This window comes from Chanos chanos, chromosome 9, assembly GCF_902362185.1.
Source record: "Chanos chanos chromosome 9, fChaCha1.1, whole genome shotgun sequence".
NCBI lineage: Eukaryota > Metazoa > Chordata > Actinopteri > Gonorynchiformes > Chanidae > Chanos > Chanos chanos.
The window spans coordinates 33,137,383-33,147,774 of record NC_044503.1 but is presented as its reverse complement, the minus strand read 5'-3'; the positions used below and the strand labels follow the sequence as shown (position 1 = coordinate 33,147,774).

The 10,392-nt window shown below is 37.8% G+C and overlaps 1 protein-coding gene across 1 annotated transcript; it reads right to left on the bottom strand.

The window, feature by feature from the left end:
* Nucleotides 1-3,074: 3,074 nt before the first annotated feature.
* On the bottom strand, nt 3,075-6,949 carry LOC115820143 (tryptophan 2,3-dioxygenase B-like). Its single transcript, XM_030783621.1, has 12 exons — nt 6,913-6,949; nt 6,703-6,800; nt 6,405-6,495; nt 5,977-6,047; nt 5,747-5,874; nt 5,267-5,453; nt 4,954-5,061; nt 4,451-4,562; nt 4,035-4,092; nt 3,850-3,929; nt 3,556-3,646; nt 3,075-3,165 (listed from the first exon to the last, which is right to left on the bottom strand). Exons 1-12 carry the CDS (start codon nt 6,947-6,949, stop codon nt 3,075-3,077), a joined length of 1,152 nt encoding a protein of 383 aa, XP_030639481.1.
* Between the last annotated feature and the right edge of the window lie 3,443 nt (nt 6,950-10,392).

Below are 10,392 nucleotides of genomic sequence, written 5' to 3'. Positions count from 1 at the left end.
GTGTTGAGCTTTTTTTGTTTGCTTGATTTATCATTAAAATCTCGCAGTTGTCCGCACTTGTGTCCAGCGCCGTGGTACTTCCTGACAATGGCCCTGCTCCTATCAAAAATTCAAAACCAAAATCCAAGGAAAATGGTTGTTATCTTAAGTAATACATTTCCTCCTCATTGGCGCCTGTGATAAGGAAAAGGCATGGCACAGGGTGGGCTTATTTTGGTTTTCAAAAGAGGACGAGGGCGTGGGGCGCTGGGGTGACGATGCCTTCCCTTTCTAATTTACAGGGAAGTTTTGGTTCCTCTAGTTCGCGTGTGAGGCTGATGCTTGGTAGTGTAATGTGAAAGTGCATCTGTACTTAACTGCCGCAATACACAGTCGGCTAGTCTTTAATTAGACAAACAACTGCTATTGTAACGGGTTTAATCAGCTCGAATATTGAATGTTAAATCCTGCATAAATGGGCTCAGCGACTTTTATTTTGTATTCCATCTACGCTATATTAGATGCATTGTGGGTAGACCGCAGCAGAAAGTTATACTGTTGCTTTGGTAGGTGAGGCAAGTAGCGGGTCCGCAATAAAGGTTATTAAAATCATATTTTGATTAATTTATAACATGTTCTGTATATAATTCTATATATATATATATAACATTTAAAAACTACACCAGAAATCGCGTTTTGACGACAACTTAAGATCAATTGTAACTTTTAATTACTTTTGTCAGTTAACCTTGAGACTCCTTGATTGACCTTGATTACAATGTTAATTTGATGTAAATATATTTCATTTAGGCGGACTAAAATTGTTTATACTTTCTCAAATGCTTGTCTTTGCTGACCCTTTTTGTGCAGGTAGCCAATGTTGTTATTTATTGTATGTTTCATATATGTTTTGACTTTTATTCGTTGTGTAATGCTCAGTATAACGCCATTACCGTGCCTTTAAATGCAGTACCTTTTTATGACCGTTAGAGTGTAGTGTTTATCTTTGAATGAAAATTGTTGTACGGTAGCGTCATTGGAAATTGATGGAGTTGTAATGCTGTATAATGTATTTGTATCACCTTGTACTTAATATTTGACTTGTCTAGATATAAATTAAATCTCACTGTACGATCACAATATAAGAATATGTATATTTAGGGTATTTTATTGACACTTCATGTTTTTATAGCAATTTTACTAATAGCAATTGTAACAATATAGGAATTGTAATTGTACATTTAATAATTGTAATTGTGGTAATTTGTAAAAGAGAATTGTACTAGTGTGTAACCAGCAGGAAGTTATACTGTTGCTGCGGCGGACCAAAATTGTTCATGCTTTCTCAAATGCTTGTCTTTGTTGACCCTTTTTGTGCAGCTTAATAAATGATTCCATCCTACAACTGAGTCGTATGCGTTGACGAAGGTATAGGACAGTGAGAGTGCAGAACAGCGCAGGTTACACTAGCATAAAACGGGCGAGATGATATTATTTCTTTCCCTTCAAGTTTTGGTGGCGTTATGGCTCTTTTAAGGTCTCTTGGCTGTTTCAGCGGTGTTAACGGTAGTGAATGAGATGCAGTTTAACCAGTGTTTATGGCATGGTAGTTTATATGATCATCCATTGGTGGCGCGCGAGAGGCCGGGACCTAAAGAAAAAGGTCAAAGCAATGCAAATGGACACACAATGAATGGCGACTGTGGAAAGCGAAGGCCAAATCCCGGACATTTTTGGCGATTTAGAAATCCCTGCCGGATGCATTTTTTTAGGTCCGAAGAAGAGGACATGTCTGAGGAAAAGAGGACGTATGGTCACCGTAGTTAAACGCAACATACATGTTGGCGCACCGATTACATTACACTGTCCGTTGCTTATGCTAACGTTAACTAAGATGAAGTGACACTTCCAGTGACAAAAAAGCAATTTTTAGCCAGTAGACTCCAAAGCTGAATATTCATCACGAATCCAGATTTCGTCCATTTGTACCCCTCCAGGCTTTTGTAGGCTTTCAAAGACTCTCCAGATTAGGACAAGGGAAAGTTAATCAAGTAATTGTAGATGTATGGGTACTGCACGTCTGGAACGTTGTCCGTTCCGGCTGTTTCAATACTCGTGAAAAGCACCCCGGGGGCATTATAAATATTTAACCCACCACGTTTTACAATATAACGTTCAATGTCCTTGGAATTAAAGTGCGCAGTGAATTGTGACGGCTTGAAATCTATACCGGCGCCATTCATTTTTGCTAACGCTTTTCCTGCCAACATGGCGGTCTACACAAAATGAGTCACGTCCGGAGCTCTATTTGTCCCTGTTTCTAAAATTAATGTTAAGCAGCATTGGCACAACAGTACAAAGGTGGAGAATATTTGTCCATGTCTGTCCATGTTATAAAACTGTTCTCAGAAACCTTTACACCAAACAAATATTTAGGGTCACTGTTCAAGTGATAGACGTTCTGCATCCATCAGGAAATTTTGACAAGTAGTCGTAAAAGAATAAGACATCTCCAGAACTTTTTTACAGATTGTACAGATGTTTTTATTCAACTTGTATTTGTAAGCATATGAACATGCGGAAAACATAACACTATAAATGTGATCTGATCAACTAAATTATACTCCTGTATACAAACGAAATAAAAACTACATTGAATCCCAGTATACACAGTTATTTCACAGTTAAGTAAATACCATATATTTGCAATTAATCGTGTACAAAAAACATGTGTTTAATCTATCAGGAGATCTATTCACTGCAGAGGAAATGAGATTTGTCATAAGATCTCTCTTATGACAAATCTCCATATAGTTTGGGATATAAATATTTTCAGGATTATGTCTACAAATGTTAGGGAATTATTTATGTTCCTTAATCTTTAAGACTGTTTTGTGCAGCAGGATTGAGGAAGCCAGCATGTATCTGAAAGTCTCATCAATTCATGATTTTACTTAAATGTCTGCTCATTGTAATTACTTGACTTCTTATATCTCTGCACGAAAGAATAGAGAGAAAGCAGTGTTTTTAATAAGGCTCCTCTCCACTGCAGGAGCGACATGAGCTGTAAGCACTCAGTTATATATGGGAATTTATTAATGTTGGGGCTCAATTTTGGGCACCCAGTCACGTGGCACCAGGTAAGTGGTCAGGTTGAACAAATCCACAAAAACTTTATAACGGTCACTGCAATTAAAAAAAGACGGCAACAATATTAGAAATGTGCACTAAGGAAATTTTATATGCTATATCTGATCATTAACATATCCTTTATCAGTCTTATATCTTCAAAGTCAAAGATAGTAACTTTAATTACAGTAGTTACAGATTGTACACATCCTATAATTACAGTAGTTATAGATTGCACATAAAGATATAACTGCATGTGGGGAACTGAGCACAGGAAGTTTTAAAGTACCTTTTCACTAAACAACCTCCTCTTGGTAAGACACTGACTGTCTATCTGTCTGTCTATCTATCTATCTATCTATCTATCTATCTATCTATCTATCTATCTATCTATCTATCTATCTATCTATCTATCTATCTTTCTGCCTCAGATGATGATGCACTCACCCGATTGTGGAGCGTAAGTAGTGGTAGCCTGAGGAGCCTCCTGTGCCTGCTTTGCTGCCAATCATGCGGTGCACCATGCACACATGGTGATCTGCACGAGTGTGAAAGTATTTATAAATGCATAGTGATCCTGTGCTGTGTCAATGGTGTCTTAATCCTCTGAGCAGTAGTAAAATGATTCAAGTCATGTACAATTAATGAAACTGAACAGACATATCCTTCTCTAAGAATATAAGCTACTTCATTTTATGTAGGTGAAATAATAGGTCTAATGGCTCTGAACAGTTGACTTACATCTCCATTTATTCATGAGGGTGTCAACCTCCATCAGAGAATTCAGCAGCTGGAAAGGTATCTGGAATTGAAGTTCCTCCCTAAGAAATATTTCAATAACAGATATGCTATCCAAGTCCCATGACACAACAGCCTGTTACATACAATTTAAAAAACAGAAATCATAAAGATTTCTTTTTTTTTACCTGTAGAAGTAGATCATCAGAGCTCCTTGAAGGCCTTTGTACGAAAGTCGTCGTTCACCTGCACACAAGAAATGTATCACTTTTAATTTTAAAGCACACTAACAGTTTTATTGCAAAAATAAACTTAACAGTGAACACTGATTGGCCTGAAAATAAATAACAGTCAGCTATGTAATCAAAGCACCTATTGCAAGTAGGTGCTGACTGTTACACAATGTCAGCTCTAGTTTGATTTTTAACAGGTCAACGGAAAAAAGCTCCCATCAAAATCGTGTAATGTAATAGCAACACGCTGTGAAAATGGTGTTTTAAAGGCAACTCAGGTAACTATGGTTTACAAGGAACACTTTGGCCTCATAAGATCGCTAAGTTAGGAAGATCATCCTGAAAAACAAACTGACACTACAAAAACTGACCTTTTCTTAAAAGATCATCATGATGATTGGAATCAAACAGAGAAGTGAACCCTTCTCTCTGTTTTTTGAGATCCTGAAGCATGTCCTCTTTCCTCTCAGAATCTGGCTCTTTCTGTTAGCAGACAGAAGATTGTTAATTGTTGATAGTGTCGTGTGGAAGAACTGGAAGAACTGCGGTAAAATAGTGAGAGGGCAGTTCTGGAAGAGGTCCTGGGACAGGGGAAACCATGTGAATCAACATTCAGAATATTACAAATATTCTATAAACACAAGAAATTTCAGTCAACTTTTCTTGAGGTTTGTAAGTCGTAATAGTATACAACATATGTTAAGAATGTCCTGAGAATAGGTGGTAAGAATTTCATTAAACTGCTTCAGTGAGACACACTCAGAAAGTCCATGGAACAGGTGCTTTGGCTCGTTTGGTAAACAACATTAAAAAACCTATTGTAAATCTTTGTAAAATTCCCTGATGACTAGGATTATCCCTAAGCAATACGAACCTCAAGTTTCTGCATCTTCAGTTTGAAACCCTCTTCAATGTTTGCTTGTAACTTCCCCCAAAAGTTGAACCCATCTTCTTCCAAACCAGGTGTTCTCTCCAACCATTTCTAAAAATAGATACATAAAACCAAAATGAATAAAAATCACTATATATGAGATTTGATGGGATACACAATGCCACCAAAAAGCAATACAATTTTGGTCATTTCCATTTTACTTCAAGTACAAATTTTGCTCTCTTAATTTCTGTCAGTTTTGATGCTGATGAAAGAGTAAGCAGAACAGTTTAAAATAGTTAAAAGTAGAAGTTACCTCCACAAGTTGCAGCAAGGAAGGCTCCTGCTCTGATCTGAGTAAGTCCTCACTTTCCTGGCCATGGAAGTTTTCCCTGTAGTGCTGACGGTTGTATGGAACTCTTCGGTTGTCTGCCACACCAACTTTAATCTCCAAGAGACGGAACTGAAGACTTTGGAACCCTGAGGCTGGAAACAGGTATTCCCTGTGATGGACAAAACCAAAAAATCCAAAAAAAAAAAAATCATTTGGAATTCCTGTGCACTACTGTATGTCATAATTTGTGCTGATTGTGTCTATTGTGAAATGGCAAAAAAAAAGAAAAAAAAAAGAAAATAATTATATTTATATATATATACTTTTTACAATCTGTATCGATATTTTTAATTTACAGTCACCTCAGATTTTTAGATTATGACCATACTTAGGTCAGACCATTAATTAATTACTATCTAAAGTAACATCAGCATAAAGAGCTTTTGGTACTGTACAGCTTACCTAAAGTCAAAGAAGTCCAATGGAGTCATTGTCTCCAAAACAGCAAACTGATTCACAAGTAGTTTGAGTATCACTGTAATTCTATGAATCCGACTCACCACCTTCAACATGTTCCTCTCATCTGGTACCTGAAAGCAAATGAAAGTAACACAGCAATAGTGGCTTATTATGGACGGATATTTCATTTTTTTCTGACATAATGCAGACTCATCTGTATGAGAGTTACTTACATGATTTTGTATGAAAAGTTCACGCACTGAGTCCAGTTCCCAAAGCACTTGCTTAAACCAGAGTTCATACGCTGAAAAGGCACAAAAGAATTATTTTTGTCAGAGACAGAAATTCATAGTGATGTACATAGACAATGAAGATACTGAGGTACTTTAATACAATTTTTCTTGTTACATATAAGTGACAGCAGTCTGGAAGGTTCAAATCTCCAGATCTGTCTTCATTTACTAAGACAAGTGTGCATTTTTTTATATGTTATTTTGTTAAACACAACCTATGCACATAGAAAAATATGTTCTGGCATGATAGTTAAAATACAGAATTTACAAAACATCAAAGGCACTGTTGTCCCTTTGCCAGTTCTCAGGTCCCACAGATAAACAAGAGGTAAACAAAAAATGCAATAACTAGATAAAAAGGATGTTACCTTGGTGGGTGACAATGAAGAGGTGCTCATCATGACTTTTGCTGTGTCTCTTCTCACTTTCTAACGCTTGTGCATTTAAAATCTTATCCAACTTATAGTAGAGCAAAAGTTTATTGATTAAACTGTCCAGAAAACATTTAAAAAATAGTAAAATGTGTTTTATGCCTTCCATACATAGACTGAATGACTACTGTTATGTGATAGATAAAAAAAGATATTTTACTGTAGTTTGAGTAACTTAGTGAGAGATGTTATTTTCCAGCGATGTAAAAATGTTTAAACCTCCAAATGTTCTTACCTGTAGATACTTTCCATAAATGAGTCCTCCTTTAGCGGCTTTGTCGATGCCCCTCTGGGAATCATCTTCCTCCTCTGTAGTACTGTAAGTAATTTTAAGAACAAGAACACAATACAAACTTTGATAACATTGCACAATAAAAGTTTGGCAATGTTGATATCTGATTTTTTTCCCCTATAGATCACTGGAGAATATTTTCTTAGAATACATACTGATATTCTTTCCCTGAAAACGGACATCCACTCATGTTTTTCCTTCCACTCATGTTTTTCCTTTTTTTCCTTTTAGTTTGTCTTGAGTAAATGTTCTTTTAGATATCTACTGAATGTTTGATTGTTATATGGATGAAAACCACTTAACTGTGTGTATATATATGTAGATGCATCACGTTCCTCCTACCTCAGACAGACAGCTCCTCCCCATGAAGCATTAGTCATGTGATTTCAGAGAACCAGCATCTTTTCTCAAAAACTGCCCCAGCCAACACGTCCAAGTGGGGCCCACATGGGCTTTACTTGGGTTAGGTGGGCTTCAACTGGGCATGGGCTCAGAGTGGGCCTTTAAGTGGGTTGGTGTTGGGGCCCCAGATGAATATTATATGGGCTAGAAATAAGTATACCATTTAGACAGTGAACATGGGTACTGGATGGGTCCCACGTGGGCTACATTTTCCAAAATGAAAAGAATAGAAAATATAATGAAATTGTATGGCAAAGTGATCTGCATATATATGCACCGTCGAAAACATTTTTTTTTCAATTGTTGTTGTTTTGACACTTGAGATAATGTGCAAATATATAGCTGGTAAATTTAAGCCATTTCAATCTAATCAAAATGTAAAAATGCCAACACTGATTACGCAATTTTGACCAACCAATTTTCTACTCTTTAAAAGGATCAATGCATTACTTATTGTCTCCTCTTGAGTACATGAATCACAAAAACACACACAGCAGTGCCCATACCCCATCGCCTGAATCTTGACTGAATCTTGACACTCTCCAACTGCCATTCTGACTTTTCCACTCGCGACACTCTCCAACTGCTTTTCTGCTGCCAAACCTACCTGAAGCTGAATTTGCCGTCAGCGTACCCAAGGTAAGAACTACAATACTTGTGTATTCAAACTGAAAACCTGAATTCATCAGAAATACATTGTTTTCATAACGTAATGTTAAGCAATACATTAGTTTGGCTTCTTGTCACGTTAGAATTACAGCAAGACATTAACTAGTTAGCTAGCTAGATAACACCGCTAACTAGGTAGCTAACTTTTCCCTCGGTTACAATAATGTTGGATATCTGAATATATTGTTTATTGTAGTTAATTAAATATTCAATAACAAAGCTGTGTCTGGCTGAGATGCCGTTCATTAATAATAAATACACACACAGCATAGTGTTCCCCGCAACCACGGGTACTGCATTAGCCATTGTGGTCGAGAATGTAATAAAGTACTTTTTCTTCTTCACTGGCTCAGTCGGTCTCTCCCTGCCTGCACCTGCACTCTCATCATCAGTTGTGTTTGAGTTGGGACCTCTTGTTGGTCCCAATAATCGGCTTCATCTTTGTACGACGTAATATCAGGGGAAAAAAAGGGAGGGAAAAAAAAATCAGAGATTTTGATAATAAGGTCGTAATATTACAAAAATAAACTCGTAATTTTAGGATACATGTTATTTGAGAGGGGAGATAACGGAAGAGCAACCTGCCACCTGCGTTAAAATGCAGAACGTCTAGCATCTTGTGAAGTTTAGTCTAGGTTTCAGAAATAACGAAATACCTTATCTTTTGGCACATTGGCACTGGAGAGTGGCGAGTGGAAAACTCAGAATGACAGTTGGAGAGTGACACGAGTCAGGGGATGGGCATTGCTGTGTGTGTTTGCGTGCTTATATGTATTTGTGATTCATTTTAGCCGTTTCTCAATACAAAGTACGTCAAGTACGGACTCTCTTGGGAGTTCGGACTACCAAGTTCAACTCGGGAGTCTGGACCCCCAATGACACGGGAGGATGCATTACGCTCAAACTGCATTTGAAACAACAGCGTTGTTGCTGGCTAAAGCTGTCTAGCTTGGTCTGCTAGTAGATGTCACATCTCCGAACATTTAGGAAGGGGGTGCTACCGACCCATATTTGCAAGTACGCACACACACACATATATACTTGTTCACAAGTCTCAAATCTCAAGTCCAACTCGAGTCTCAAGTCTTTTGAGGAGGTTCATCTCAAGTTCACAGATGGACAGCTCCTCCCCATGAAATGTTAGTCATGTGATTTGAGAGAAACAGCATCCTTTCTCTAAACGCTATGCCAAATCATAATCAGCCATATCTCATTCAGACTTCCTCCTCATTGTTTCACATCATAAATACCTACACAGCCGCATAGGTGTGTGTGTGTGTGTGTGTGTGTGTGTGTGTGTATGTGTTTTTTTGGGGGGGGGGGGGTTGCAGGTCGTGAGAGTTGTTCTGTTTCGCTCAGTTCATTCCTTCGACACCATGTGTTGTTCTCTCCTCCTCTTTCCCTTGTATACTCTTTGTTGTAAATATTTTGTATATGTTTGTAAATTTAGTTTTGTACATACAAAATATATCATATATATAATACGTCCTTGTACATTGCTCATGTGTCTGTGTTTTTTTTTTTCTTGTAGTTGCAGCGCCAAAACCAGCACTGGTGTTGGAATCCTTTATGCTGCGTCCCATACCTCAGGAGGCCATATCACACCTGGGACGTAACAATGGTAAGTTCAGCCTAGGGGATATTAATCCTCCTTAAAAAGTAAAATAAAATAATAAAAAAAAGCTTCTGTACTATAAAATAACAATAAGTGTAATAGTGGAGGAATTTCTCCCACTATTCCTGCACTGATTTTGGCCAAATGAAGCCACCATATTGCATCACACTGTATGTGATATTTTTAAGGTGTTAAAGTTTAAGCTATCAGTGCAGTTCTATGCATAGGTGTAAATCCTGGGGGTTGTCCCCCTCAACATATCATTGTAAACCAAACTATTTAAATTTAAATAATATCATAACATGTACTGAAAGCACTTGTGCAAATTATAAATGGTAACAATGCGTTTTTAAGTCTTTAAGTTTCAAATGATTTTGTCCCCCTTCTGCCTCATACTGGTTTGGTTCAGTGCCTGCTCTCCCCGATCCCACACACATTAGCCCGGTACGAGCGTTTGTGGCTCAGCTGTGGCTGACCGAGACTCAGCAGAATAACACACATTTACATTTGTAACCAGACTGCATCTTGTTCACTCCGTTACCTCGCGGTTTCCACACTGACAGCAAAACATTAGAGATTTGCTTCCTCAGTTAAACTAAATATAATTAAACTTTAGCTTTGTTAGCTTTAGATCAGTTAATGGGTGCTGCTTCTCTCCTACTTCTGCAAATAAACCTGCATGGTGTGTGTGCGCGTTTTGTCAGCCAGCCAAAATGACAGAGAAAAGGAAAACGGACAGTCAACAGTGCAACAATACAACAGGGGTCAGTCCTTGGCCCTCACCTATTTTCATGCTCCCTTCAGTTGACATTATTCGTAGTTACAACATTAACTTCCATTGTTATGCTGATGATACTCAGATTTTCCTACCTATCCAGCACAATGACCGCGCTGAATTGGCTAACCTTGAGACGTGTCTTTGTGCTATTAAGGGTTGGATGTCTTCA